The sequence below is a fragment of the Pan troglodytes genome, chromosome 3 (assembly GCF_028858775.2).
Source record: "Pan troglodytes isolate AG18354 chromosome 3, NHGRI_mPanTro3-v2.0_pri, whole genome shotgun sequence".
NCBI lineage: Eukaryota > Metazoa > Chordata > Mammalia > Primates > Hominidae > Pan > Pan troglodytes.
The window spans coordinates 163,362,878-163,378,578 of NC_072401.2; the positions used below are offsets into that span (position 1 = coordinate 163,362,878).

At 34.0% G+C, this 15,701-nt stretch overlaps 1 protein-coding gene across 3 annotated transcripts in view; it reads right to left on the minus strand.

Annotated features, from left to right (window-relative positions):
- The window catches only part of FSTL5 (follistatin like 5), an 816,338-nt gene that overhangs the window by 260,216 nt on the left and 540,421 nt on the right, over positions 1-15,701 (minus strand). For all 3 annotated transcript variants that reach the window (XM_016952467.4, XM_016952464.4, XM_063809978.1), the window contains one exon: positions 13,420-13,586. In XM_016952467.4, coding sequence (XP_016807956.2) covers positions 13,420-13,586 — 167 coding nt within the window. The remainder of the gene's footprint in view (positions 1-13,419; positions 13,587-15,701) is intronic.

Sequence of the window (15,701 nt, forward strand, 5' to 3'; positions counted from 1 at the left end):
ACTTTTGAAGGACACACTGGATTTAGGTAGATAAAAATGACAAGAGAAAGTTTTTCAGTAGAGAGGGAGAGAAGAATGTATTCAAAAACAGTAGTAATGGTTGGGCACGGTGGCTCAAGCCTGTAATCCCAGCACTTTGGGAGGCCAAGGAGGGCAGATCAGATGAGGTCAGGAGTTCAAGGCCAGCCTGGCCAATGTGGTGAAACTCTATCTCTACTAAAAATACAAAATTAGCTGGGTGTGGTGGCCCATGCCTGTAATCCTAGCTACTCTGGAGGCTGAGGCAGGAGAATCACTTGAACTCGGGAGGTAGAGGTTGTAGTGAGCCGAGGCCGCACCATTGCACTGCAGCCAGGGCAATAAGAATGAAACTCTGTCTCAAAAAAAAAAAAAAAAAAAAAAGAACAGTAGTAATAAAACAATGGAATCAGAGAACAGCTTGTGTTATGGAGAACATGCAGTAAAGTGTGAACATGGGAGAATAGTAGGAAGAATTAATAGAGAAATAAGTTTTCTAGAATAAGCTAAAGAGTTTATTTTTTTCTCAGAAAGCTAGAAGAAGCCATTAAGGGATTTTAAAGGGAAAGTGAAATGGTCACATGTAAATTTTATGAAGACCTCTCTGGTTATAATATAAAGTGCAGGTTGAAAGCGAAGGAGAAGTCTCCATAGGCAAGGATAGTTTGAAGGTGAGAAATGACAGGCCTTAAACTAAGGCAGCTACAGTGGAAATAAGAGGACATAATGAATTTGAGATAAATGAAAAAGGTAAATTCACAAGATTTTGTGACAGATTAGATTTGAGGATAAAATGAGGGTTAAAACTTAGCCAGACTTGGTTTTCTAGCTATACCTACATTAACTAAGAAACACTGCAAGTACATAGGTTTTAAGATAAAAATATTTCTAGTAATTTTGCATATTCAAATAAAAAAATTTGAGACTCAAAAGGCAAATTGCAAGTAGAACTTCACTTTGGAATTTCTCAGGGTAAACATAGCAGTTGTAGCCATGAGCTCAGAAAGATAATGCCAAAAAAAAAAAAATTAAAAACACATGCTTTATACATTTAAAAATAAATATGAATAGATATTTAGCCAAAATTATTATTTAAAGAAAGTCATGATAAAATTATGTTTCTATGCTAATATTCCTTATGAATATATAAATAATATTTTAAAAAACGATTTTAGAAACTAAACTTAAAATTACCAGTTACACAAACTCCTTTGTAAATATTTCTGCCACTCACTTACACGTGGACATTGTATTTTTATATATTGTTATCTTCACCAATAAGTTCCAAAATAATATGAATAAAGACCTTTAAAAATACGTTTTAAATTACTGATTTTAAGACTTGTTTGTGAAGTGAATTACAATATGCAGTACTCTAATAAATCAGCAGTAAAAAGTTATTTAGAAAGAATATTCATTTTAAAACAGTGCACTGTTCGACAATACTTATGATTACATGCCATGTCTCTAATTTAATAATTACTATTGAACCTACACGACCTGTGTTAGTTTTTTGTATTTAGGCAGAAAATTAATGCATGTTCCATGTTTTATATTTGTGAAAGAAATCCAACTTCCTCAGCTATGCCAATGCTCCCTGCTTTATTTGGCTTAGAAGCTTTTGGATCATAAATATTCTCTGATTCCACTTGGATTTTAAGAGCCACAATGTCCTCAGGCCTATATTAAAAATGAATCAGTGATAAAAATTATGCGGTGAATGATGTATTCTATTAAAAATATTAAATTTCTACGTTTTCAGTTGAAGTGGAATAAGAAGTGCATTATTTATAATCTAGGGAAGAAAAAAGTCAATAGCTGTATTTTTAAATATCTGAGTTTGATGGTATCCTCTAATACACACTATATTAAAAAATAACACTCTAGCTTTCTAAAATGTTAAAAAAAATTTTGCAGATTAAATTACTTTTATCAATGATACAAAATTTGGGTTCTGTTAGCAATGAATAGCCTAAGGGGCAAAAAACCTTTCTCATATATTTGTATATATAATATATATATAATATATCATATATAATGTATATCATGTATAATATATATCATGTACAATGTATATCTCATATATATTTTTTCTAGCTGTCTCTCTATATAATATATATCTCATATATTATATATATTTATGCATGTGTATACACTTTAACTTTATACTTTTAAGTAGAAAAGTTGTATTTTCTCACTGCTTTAAATATTAAAAATTCAGCAGTTTAGTTAGAAGCCTCAACTATTAAAATCTCTGTCTCTGAAATCTAGATATGATTTGAGTATATTACTTATAATTTGAAGTATAGTACATATTCTGAAACCTTTTTCATAAGATATAATATACTCTATTAAGAATGTAATGACATATAAAATCCAGACATATTATGAAAATTGTATTATGTTTTGATATATTTTCTCCCATTGCTAATTTTGCTAGCTAGCTATGCACTGCAGAAAATCTTTTTACAAACAAAAAATTATTATGGCAAGCTGCCACATCTGCAATTGATTTCTGGTTGAATTAAAATTATAATTTCAGTTGTTTATTATTTGTCTGTGTTTTTCTCTTCAACAGAATGCTTTGCTTTAAATATAGATCAACTGTATATGCTATGAGCCACTCCACATAACTTGCAGAAAGAGAATTACCATACAAATGATCATCTTTTAATCAGGTTACTATTGTTTTTATTATTACTATTTTTATTTGTTTTTGCAATTGAGTTGTATGAGTTCTTTATTTTAATAGTAACCTTTTATTAGATATACAGTTTGCAAATATTTCCTCTACTTCCATACATTGCCTCCCCACTTTTTGATTGTTTCCTTTGCTATGCAGAAACTATTTAGTTTGATGTATTCCCATTTACCTATTTTTGCTTTTGTTGCCTGTGCTTTTGGTGTCATATTCAAGAAATCACTGCCAAGACCAATGCCATGAGGCTTTTCTTTTATGTTTTCATTTAGGAATTTTACAGTGACAGGTCTTTATTTAAGTATTTATTTCATTTTGAGTTGACTTTTGTATAAGGTGTAAGACAAAAGTCCAACCTGATTCTTTTGCATGTGAATATCCAGTCCTCTCAACAAGATTTGTGGAAGAGATGATACTTTCTCCACTGTGTATTTTTGGTACCCTTCTAGAACATCAATTGAACATCTATGCACAAACCATGTATATTGTTCCATAGGTCAATATATCTGTCTTTATGCTGGTGCCATGCTGTTTTAATTACTGTAGCTTAGTAGTAAGTTTTGAAATAAGGAAATGAAATACTTTAGTTTTGTTTCTTCTTTTGCAGTGTTACTTTGGCTATTCAGGGTTCTTGTGGTTCCATATAAATTTCAGCATTGTTGCTTTTATTTCGGTTAAAAAAAAAGCCAAGATTTTGGTAAGGATTAAACTGGTTCTGTACATTGCTTTGGATAATATGGATTAATTTCTTTTTAGATAATTGATAGTTAATAGATTCACTCAAATCAGCAACTGATATGTTGATTTGGTATCTTTCAACTCGACTGAATTCATTTGTTACCTCTAATGTGTTGGGGGACGGGATGTGGGTGTAGTTTTTAGGGTTTTCTACACATACGATCATGTCTTTTGCAAACACACATATTTTACTTTTTCCTTTTTAATTCTGATGCCTTTTAATTCTTTTACTTGCCGAATTGATCTGGTTAAGACTTCCAGAACTATGTTGAATAGAAGTGTTGAGAGTTGCATTCTTACCCTGCTCTTGCTCATAAAAAAATACCTTTATTTTTCAATATTGAGTATGATGTTATGGGTGGGATTTTTATATGTGACTTCATTGTGTTAATTCCCTCTATACCTAGTTTGTTGAGAGTTTTTATGGTGAAAGAGCATTGCATTCTGTCAAACGCCTTTTCTGTATGTCAACAACAGCCACACACACACACACACACACACACACAATAATTAAAAAGGAGTAAAAAATTGAATAGACATTTCTCTAAAAAAGACATACAAATGTCCAACAGGTGTATGCAAAAATGTTCATCTTCACTAATCATCAGCAGAACTCAAGTCCCAAGCACAGTGCGATATCACCTCACATGTTAGAAGGGTTATCTATCTGTCTATCTATGTATCTATCTATCTATGTATTTATCTATCGAAAACACTTGTTATCATGTGCATGTGTGTGTGTGTGCACACTGTTGGGAATGTAAAATTGTGCATCCACTATAGAAAACAGTATGGTGGTTCCACAAAAAATTAAAAGTGGAACTACAATATGATCCAACAATCCCACTTCCAGCATATCTAAAATAATTGAAATCATTATCTCAAAGAGATATCTGCACACACATATTATTGTAGCATTATTCACCATAGTCAACAAAGGAGATAACATAAATGTCCATCAACAGATAAATGGATATATATATATACACACACACATATATATAATATATAATATATTATTTATAATAAAATAATTCAGTCTTAAAAATAAGAGAATATCTTGCCATAATTGACAATATAGATGAACATGGAGGATATAATGCTGAGGGTAATCATCCAGTTATAGCAAATAAATTCCATTTCTATGAGAAATCTAAAAAAATTAAAGTCATGGAAACAGAGTAGAATGGTGGTTTCCAGGGGCTGTGGGAAGGGGAAACGGGGAGTTGTTCTAAATGGGTGTAAAGTTTCAGTGATGCAAGATAAATAGGTTTTAGAGATCTGCTATAAAACATCATGCTGATAGTTGACGTATTGTGCACTTCAAAATGTGTTAATGATACAGGAGTGATGGGAGGGGAAAAGCATGGTCCCTTTAAATGATGCGGAAAGGGGGAAGGGAAGCGCTGGGTAGAAGAGGGTATGGTCCGTGGCTAGGGCTCCACTCCTACAGACCTAGGTGAGGACAGGCATTTTTGTTTTCCTGCCCAAATGTATTTCCTAAAACCACCTGGCCTGCTACGCCCCCATCCAGTGGCTATAAAAACCCCCTAGATCCCAGCAGGCAGACACACAGGCAGCTGGACGTCGAGAGGAACACACTGACAGGCACCAGCACACTAGCAGCCACCGACTGGCAGAACGACACGGAGTTTGCCTGGGGCAATTGGAGGAGAGCCCGGGCCGCCAAATGACCCGACTCCAGGGGAAAGCCATCTCCCTACTGGCTCCCCCATCTGCTGAGAGCTATTTCCACTCAATAAAACCTTGCACTCATTCTCCAAGCCCACGTGTGATCCGATTCTTCGGTACACCAAGGCAAGAACCTCAGGATGCAGAAAGCTCGCTGTCCTTGCAACAAGGTAAAGGGTCTAATTGAGCTGGTTAACACAAGCTGCCTATAGACTGCAAAATAAAAGAGCAAAACTAAAAGAGCACTCTGTAACACATGGCTACTGGGGATTCAGCTGTAAGCATTCACCCCTAGACACTGCCAGGGGATTGGAGCCCCACAGCCTGCCCATCTATATGCTCCCGTAGAGGTTTGAGCAGCGGGGCTTGAAGAAGTGAGCCACAGCCCCATCGCACACCCTGTTAAGTGGACAAGGGAACTTTTCCCGTTTCATAAGAGGACAGAAATTATGTTAAGTGTTCTTATCTCAATTTTTAAAAAAGAAAGAAGAAGTGAATCGGGGAGACAAACATCTCTTCAGCACTTCTTTCATGAATTTACTGATTCTCATCATTCTAAAAATGGCACCTAGTACACAATAACTTTCTGTAAGACAGGAATAAATCCAAGATTTGTCAGGTCTACTGTTTACACAATTTGGGTTTGGTCCTCTTTAAAAAAAATAATGCAAAACTCTGAATACAAAATTGCTAGTGCCCCTCCTGTGACACGTACAATCTATGCACTGAAGGGCCCTAAATTTAGGTTCTATTAGCAATACTAAAAAGCTGTCTGTCTTATGGTATTAGAGACATGATTTCTTGGAAAGTGAGGGTCTAAATTCACACATGCCACATCTTTTTCAGATACTAATTGGCTCCTGAATGTGTACATAACAGTACATTTTATGGACAAAAACTAAGAACATGTTCTTCGGGCAATGGTTCAGATCTTCTATAACTTATGGAAAATTTCAATAAGCACAGAGAAATCAACAGGTGCAGGCTGCTGAGCACAGGTAAAATATAGCTACTAGTGTCAGATATGCAAATAACAAAAATTCTAATGCAAACTATATTGACCTGTTAACAGCCCAGACAACTACACAACTGAACACCTGAACCAGATGTTCAGATGACTAGAGGCAAAAATTTGGTCTAATTCAAACCCTGAAAACCTATATAATGAGAAAGATAATTCAAGATCTTGTAATTTACATGTGGACCCAGCATTTCAATTTTAAATTAGTATGCCTGCAAATTTCCTTTTCTCAAACTGTTTACGAAACTGATGTTTATACTTCTTTTTAAGACAGTTGAGGTTCTTATGAAACCTGTTATATTTTTCTTCCTCGACAGCAGAATTAAACTCAATCCTTACAAAAAGAAATATTCAGCATAAAAACACATCAATCTAAGTGTCAATAAACAAATAAAGCATAATTAAGAAGAGGCCTATAAAAGCAAAACAAACAACAAACAAACTGAAGGCTGGTTCCGTTTACCAAAGGTATAAAAATGATACACAGAGTTGGTTAAATTTGAAATACAATAGATAATCATATCTAATCAATTCAGAAAAACAAAAATAAATAGAACATTTTATACTCTCTTAGATGACCTTATATAGAGTAGTAAACATTGTTTGTTGTCACCAAATAGTCATTCTTCTGTTCTTCCTTTGTAACAGAATGCTTAGTATGCCTAACTAAATGATTCTATTTACTAGCCTCCCTGCTATGATTTTTGTAGTTATTGCATGCCAGAGATCTATAACTGGTTGTGGGATATCCAGGAAGACTTTACAAGAGCAACAATAAGTGTCATTTATCTTTCACCTGCTTTATACCGCTACGGAACTGGAATACAGATTGATGGAATATAGTTTGATGGCTGGAGCTCCAGCAGCCTGCTTGAACCCTGAGATTACCTTGTGGATGGAAGCCATGGTCTTGGAATGCTAGAGAAAAAGATAAGCGATTGAGATCCATGTGGCTTATGGAGCAAAAATAATGAAAGCTGTATACAGTATGTTTTATAAAATAGTAAAGTCCTAGAACTTAAACTAATTTTCCCCCAATCTATTCTACTCTGTGCTGGAAGTTAATAGTAACACAGTTTAGATAGATGGAGAGAAGAAAATACTAAGAGGAACAATTAGAAAACAATAGAAATGTACAAACATAATAGATAAAATTCACATGATATCTTCACAGTTCAAACATTTGATCCCAGTGGTATAAGCCACATTATCATTCGTAGGAAAGTCACTTAAAATACACAGTAATCAAACTATTGAGTTTCATGTAAATAAAGTGTCAAATTTACCAAATATAGCATTAGAAAAATTCAATTAATGTTGAATTTCAGATCAACAAAGTGATTTTGTAAAAGTGTATAATACAATAAAATATTTATAGTATATCTGAAATTCAAATTTACCTGGGAGTTCTGTGTTTTGTCTAGCAACCCCACCTGTAGAGTGGTTGAGTTATAATAATATAAATTACATAATGCTTTCTTCAAAGAAATAATATTTTTGGGAGCTTTACATTTGGTGTCGAACATGATCAACAATGCCATATTGAATAGAATAAATGACATACATTTCATTGAAAACATGGTATACCACTGAATTTTATGACAACCTCCTTATTACAAATGAAGAAACTAAAGTTTAAATTTATTTTATAAATCCATTGTAGGCATGTAGCTAAGAAGTGGCAAAACTAAAACTGAAATCTAGTTTAATATGACATAATTTGACTTATGTGTTGAATTTAGACTGGACTATATATAAGTTACTGAATGGTGAGCAACTCTAGATACTACAAATATAATGTAGACAATAATGTCTAAAATGTTTAGACCTACTTTCTCTCAAGTAAAAACAAACAAAGCAAAACAAATTCTGCTATGCAACTCCTTCCTGACAACTTTCTCGGTCACGTTAACACATCCAAAACAGTTCCGCATTTCAACTTCTCTTTTTCTTTCACCCCTGACTGCCAATCCTGACAACCAATTCTATTTCCTCTCCAGGTTTCTCTCAATACTCTATATTTGTCTTTATGCTCGCCTCAGCTTGCTTAATTCAGTTTCCTTTACCAAAGGAACTCACAAACCAGGAACCAAATCAAAATAAGGCATTTAGCTTTTTCAGAAATGTGGGCATACAGAGGATCCAGGACACAGATACAGGCAGATTCATCCAGCTGAGTGAATATAATGGCAGATTTTTTAGAACAGGGATTAGTAAAAGATTGCTAATCAAGAGAAAAGATAGCATGATTCCTAAACCTTCCTTGAATTGAAAAAAAAAAGAAATTCTTCCATTTCTCCATTTACAGTGGTTATTATAACTAGATAAAATTTGGTTCCAGCATTTCCTGTGAATTCCCAATCTTTCTTGGTACTATATGTAACCTAATAGTAAATTACTATTTTTTTAGGTAGGTTCAGGGTATATGTACTCTTTGAAACAAATATAAGAAGGAAGAGAAGAAAGGGGAAGGGAGGGGAAGAAAGGGAAAGAAAGAGAAGAGAAAATGCAGATGTCGTTTCATAGAAAACTTACAATGTGCCTGATACGGTGTTAACAGATTTAAAGTGTTTTTTCTCATTAATTCTCATCAAAAAATATGAGTTAATGTTACTGTTATCTTCATTTTACAGATAAGGTGCTGAGACACAGAGGGTTTAAATAATTTTCTTGAGATCACATCATTCCTATGTGACTGAAGATTAATTGGAATCCAGATGGTTTGAATCCATAGCCCATGTTGCAAACCAATGTCATAATGGCTCCTGCAGTTTGGTGGTATGCTTTTATTCATTTGGTGCAAAATATAAAACAGACAAAATGAAAATCTTCAAACATCAATTGAATATCAATTAGTCCCACACATAATAGCACAGTAAAGCAAATCTAGCTGTAACATATAAGGGTTAGAATTATTTGGGATGTATTTTCCAAAGAGCACCAGAAAACTGGATTACCTCACTTGCACACAGTGGTTAAATTCCTGCTCTTGAGGCAATCGGGCTACGTAAAAATCCCAGCGTTTGATACCACTTAGTTCAGTGACCTTGGGTAAACAGTTAAGTATCTCTTTTATCATCAATTTTCAGGCTGGGCATGGTGGATCATGCCTGTAAACCCAGAGCTTTGAGAGGCCAAAGCAGGAGGATCACTTGAGGCTAGGATTTTGAGACCAGCCTGGCCAGCCCAGAAACCCCATCTCTACAAAAAATTTAAAAAATAGTTAGGTGCAGTGGCTCACATCTGCAGTCCTAGCTACTTGGGAGGTTGAGGTGGTAGGATCGCTTGAGCCCAGGAGTTCAAGGCTACAGTGAGCTGTGATTCTACCACTACACACCAGCCTGTACAACAAACCAGACCATCTATAGGACAAACAAACAAGCAAACAAAAATTCACCCATGTAAATGGGCATAAGATTCCCTGCTTCATAGAGTTGTTCTTAGGGCCAGTGAGATAATGAGGTAATGTGATCATGAGGTAATATTAACCCATCCTATTAAAGAAATAAAATTATATATGCAATGCATGAAAAGAGTACATTTATCCAGACGGGATTTCTTCTGCATGCAAGAATTAAATAAAAATATTTTTTAATTAAATATAGCAAATATAAAAATGAGGGGATATAAAAATGAAGGGCAGTTATGTTTTTAAAATACATCTATATTATTTTAATTGTTTGCAATTAAAATGTATTTATGTGTTATCTAGGTGACTATACATTTAATCCTACCTAATATACATATTCAAAAGTCAGAAAGGATATTGCAAATTGTCATTGCTTTCCTTTGACATGAAAGGCACTTATTAATTTAATTTTATATAATTTAATGGGAATTAAATTCACTTTTGTAAAAATAGATAATGTACTTCTAGGGTATATACACCGACTCACATATGACCCTTTTGAAAGTCTTTCAACACATCAGAAATCCATATCTAACAATGAAAAGCTCATCTTATGCAAATGGAATTACAGACATTTCTTAATGTAATTAAACCCCCAAATTAATTAGACAACATTCTTAGTGGCAAACAACAGAACCCATTCCAGGTAGTTTTAAGCAGGCAAGAAATTTAATAAAGACTATTAGGAAGCTTGTAGAACATTCAAGAGAGCAGAGTGTTACGCCTGGGGTCTAAAATGCCAGCAAAGATGCCCAAGGCACATACTGAAATTGGCCTATTGGAGACCCCATTGCAGCTAAACACTGAAAAACTCCAGAGCTTTTGTCACCGTTGTCTTTGAAAATAGTGTCCTCTGTCACAGGAAGAATGGTGGAGAGAATAAATTTTGTAGAACACCTGCATTTTCCTGTTCTTATTCATGAAATGGAATCTTGTTCATTGGTTTCTGTGTTACAGCCTTATTTACATATCTGCTCCCTAACTACAAGGAGGGCTAAACAAGTAAGATTTTTGATTTCCAACTTAGCCAGCAAAAATAATGGGGTAAGAATTGCCATAACATTGACAGGCTGTTCAAAAGGTGTTGGGTAACCAGAAAACACATCAGATATCCATTAGACAGTGCTGAAAAATGAATACATAAATATATATATGTTGTTTATTTACACAGTAAAGTCCTTATTAGCAAATTTTAAGCATAAATAAGTATCAAATAAAAGAGTTTAATTGATATTTTACATTTGTCACATTACATAGTTATATCGATAAATGCATCAAAATGTATTTTCATAATTTGACTGTTGAAACTATAGTACTTAAACAAAAACACCAGGAATATATTGGAAATTTGAATAAATATTCCTCTTTGAAAGATATCTTTGCACTCTGCTATTTTAATTTTGAGAAGCTGATAGTTCTATGTACACTATAGATTAGGAATGTTTGTTCAGCTTAACTAAATATGAAATGAAACTGAAACTTTATAAATATTGAAAACATTTTTAAAATTCTCAAAATGTATCTGTTCTATAAAGTTTATACAAAATAATTTTATCCAATAAAATGTATTCGTGCAAGAACTTATCTGATATTTATGTATATTTTAGAGACCTGACATATCCAGTGATCATTTTTCGAAAAATTTTGAATTTCTGAAACAGAGTGAAGTATTAGGATGGAAACAAAAGAATTTCTCAGATCCATGTACAAGAATGTGTCCACTTTTGCAAGTTGTCCAGAGAGTATCAATCATAGCATATACTTTCAAATTATTCTTGAAATAATTTAAATGAGTTTACAATGATGGTTTTCAGACCACAGCACCCTCAAATACACTGGGCCTATTAAAAACAGTAGTGGAAAGCTTAAGAGTATGGATGGCAGTAAAAAAAAAAAAAGATAAAGTATAGAAATGACAACCCATAATGCAAATCCACAATGATGCTGTCAAGGGCTTTGTCTCTCAAAGTATCTTCAATGCACCTGAGATATGTGCTCAATGTTCTTGGCATCTTAGAGAATTAAGCATTATTCTCCAGATATCTTTAAGAAAAGTTTCCACATATATGCAAACTTAGAAAAGCTCCATCAAAATAAAAAAATGATAAAAATTGAAGAAGCTCTGTGTTTTGATATATTCTAGGACATTAAACAAAAACATTAGGAAAATGTAACCAATAGGAGTTTGGGCTTGCATCTCAGGCCTGTGTTTTAGGGGTTCTGTATGAAGCAGCCAAGAATAAGAGGAAAGGTGATGGCTTTCTTGAATGAGGATAAAAAATATGAAAGAGAACATAAAACTTCAAAATCACTAAAGCAAGGGATTGTCCCACCTCATTTCCACAGATACCCCATAAGCACACAATTTTTACTTTTCATCTTGTAGGATAATGTTCACTTTTTGATGCTCACTCTAAACAGATAGCATGGAAGGAACAGGTGATTGCCCTTGAGTTTGTTTCTGTTTTGGTTGCACTTTTGAAGCTGTACTTTATTGAACTGAATTTAAATTCCAAATTTCTAAAAATGAACCTGAGTAGAAAAACATGTTCTTTCATGCTAGGAAAATATTTTTTTGCTTTGATTAATATTTCTTATTTCGAATACATTATGACATGTTGAAAGCAAAAAGTGTCTTTATTGTCTTTTGATTTTTCACAAGCTATAGGCTGTTTCTCAACCATAAGAGCATTAAATAGATATTATTGATAATTATAGATATTCTGACAGTCAGATCTTTGACATGCAAACATTATTTTCAGAGATGATTAACCAAGAGTAGTAGAGTACAAAGGCTTCTGAGAGCTTTTTTTTTTTCTTGACCTACTCATTTATTGAGAAACTATCCAGCTCTTACTCAGTAATAGCATAGATGACTTCATGGGAGTTGGTATAGTCCCTATTGGTCCAGTGAACACATGACCCCAGATTGGCCAATCAGAGTATTACATTCTTGTACTTACTGTAATTATTTCAGCGAAAGCCACATGATGCCAGTCATACAAATCTGTGATCTTTCTAGAATGTGTTTCACAAGTATTAGAACATTATTGGTAAGTAACCATGTGAAGTATTAGTTTTTAAAATCCTTTCTTATTGAAAATTAATATATGCACATATTAGAAATGCAAAAAGTAAAAAAGAATATCTATTAGAAGTAAGTCTATTTCTATCCTGATCCTATCCTTATCCTTAGAACCAACACTGTGAATTATTTCATATAAAGTTTTAGAAATGTTCTATAAATTAACAACATATATTTTTAGATGCACAGAAGTGTTCTGTAAGATAATAGGATATTTTCATATAAACATATATAAATATTATATTTTCATGTTAGCACATATAAATCCCCCTCACTGATTTCTAATGGCTATAGATTTCTATTACATGCAAACATACACTCATCCATACCATCACATTTCCTATTGATGGCATTTTAATTTTTCCTTTTACAAAATTGTGAAGGTGAACAATTTCATACATATGTACTTGAACATGCATATAGGCATATTAATAGGAATAAATCCTACATGTGGATTTATAGAATAAGAATATTTACATATTAAAACTTAATAGATATTCCCTGTAAAGATTTTGAACCAATTTATTTTCTCACCAATACATTGCCACACAACCATTTTGCTATACCAATACAAATGATTTGGATAATTCCAAAGGACCTATAGTGCACCTCTCATTCCGTAGATTAGATATAGCAATGTCCCAATAATTCTCTTTTACTCTGCATCCAATATTCATTAAGCTCCCCTGACATCACAAAGTCTGGAGTATATCACATGAAATATATATATTATAAAGCAACTATATTTATGTACTCACATTGATGTCTTCCAAATCTAAATTATTTAGAATAATATTGTTCCTTTTCCAGATAATGGGAGGTCTCAGGGTTCCTTGAATGGCACAGCTCAGAACAGCACTTTGTCCCACAGTTGCTGCAGTGATGCTTAGTTTCTGATCTTCTGGCAGACTCAACTGGATCACTTCTGTAAAGATGAAGTGTCAGTAATGTTGATGAGCATGTAGTTTTGTAAGGTTAATAGTATAAAATTTCTGAATACTAGTAATTAAGGCTTTTAATTTGAATAAAAGGGAAAAAAGCTTGTGATGAAATGAAAAAAGAGAAAATTGTTTCCAATAAAAGGTCAGAATGACATTTCAATTTAATTGATTGACAAGCATCCTCATGAGGCACAGAACTATTAAGCATGAAATGAATATCAGAAGTAGAGTTATAATAAGCCTGGCAGATTGCACCCAAAAGAGAGATAAATTACTTAACTGCCAAATCGACATGTAGTGTGTCATCAGCATTGAAATAAAAATGATGCTGTTTATTCACTGATAGATTTATACTGTAGGTTAGGTGAGATCACTGCTGGCTGCAGTAGACGGTAAAATGCATCTTTTTGCTGGGAAACCTATTGACTCTGAATGCATAAGATTTGTTTGGGAAGTTGAAGAAGTAAAAATCTGAAGTTCACTGACCAAACAGCAATTAAGTAAAATTCCATCAGCTGTCTTTACCAGATCGCACTGGTATTGAATAGTTATTTCATGATTCTTAAAGATACATATCATATTTTAACTAACCAGTGTGCATATTTCTGCTGATAATCTGCCAAAGTACACATTTCTGTCTATTGCTGGACAACATTATTTGAAATCTGCATCCGGCTTTCCTTTTTGGTTTTCAGATAATCCTTACCAATTAGGAGAATTATCAACTGTATCATTGTCAATTTTCATGAGAGATGACTAGGATAATGTCTGCCAATTCTGCATCCATGTAAAAACTGACCTTTTGTTTCCTGCTGACATTCACAGACATGAAGTTTTCTACATTATGATTTGAGTCGTGTATTTTGACTTTGCTCACAGTCTTGACCACGTTAGAAATACCACAAACGAAACACCACAAATTCTAACTTAAATGTCGATGTAGAGGAGTGAAATAATTGTCCTCTGTCTCCTTGTTAAGGTTGTGATATTTGTCACTGGGGTTGAGTGAGGAAAGTGGTGTCCTAACTTGTAATAAATATGATCTTGTGCAATGGCTGCATTCTTCTTGAGAAAGCCCCCTCCCTCCCTCTCAGCATTCTACCACTTTGTCTCTATTTCTTAATCCTGTCTTCCCCTTGAGATGCTAAACAAGTGAGTTTTATAGAATGCAAATATCCAATAAAGAGTTATTTGGTTTTTGGCATCATCACAAATTGCAATGCCAAACATGGCGTATGTGTTTGGATTAAGGCCTGGATTAAACATATAATCCACCACCACCTCAACACACACACACGTTAAATGTTGAGTGATCTGTGGTGTTTTCACCACTGGCTGACACCTCATTATCTGATAAAATGAAACAGAAATATACTCACACTCCTATTCTGTTATGTAGCATCTAATCTCTAAACCTAAAGTCACGCTTATTTAAGTTATCATTGTTTTGTGTTGTCCAAAGTGAACAGGAATGCTCTTGAAATTGGAAAATCCTAGTAGAGAAAGGCTCAGCCCAAACTCATTGTTTGGTTTGTTACATCACCCAAAACAGAGACTGTAACCAGTTAGAAATGGATAACAAACATCTTGTCCATTTCTTTGTGTGAAGAGTCTAACCTTGAATCAGATTTATCCATATTCCCATTTATTTCAATGCTTCCTGAGTAATAAGAACATAGGGAAGGCCAGGCACGGTGGCTCACGCCTGTAATTTCAGCATCGGGAGGCAGAGGCAGGAGGATCACTTGAAGTGAGGAGTTCGAGCCTGGCCAACATGGTGAAACCCCATCTCTACTAAAAACAGAAAAAAAAGCCAGGCATTGTGGCTCACGCCTGTAGTCCCTGCTACTCAGGAGGCTGAGGCAGGAGAATCTCTTGAACTCGGGAGGCAGAGGTTGCAGTGAGCCAAGATCATGCGACTGCACTCCAGCCTGTGTGTCGCAGTGAGAATCCGTCTCAAAAAAAAAAAAATAGGGAATATTTTCAGTCTGTTTTAGATTAATATATATTCTGTCATATACATATGACATGTCTCTGTTATATATCACATATGTGTACACATATAAAACCACACATACACACACAGAAATATAAACACA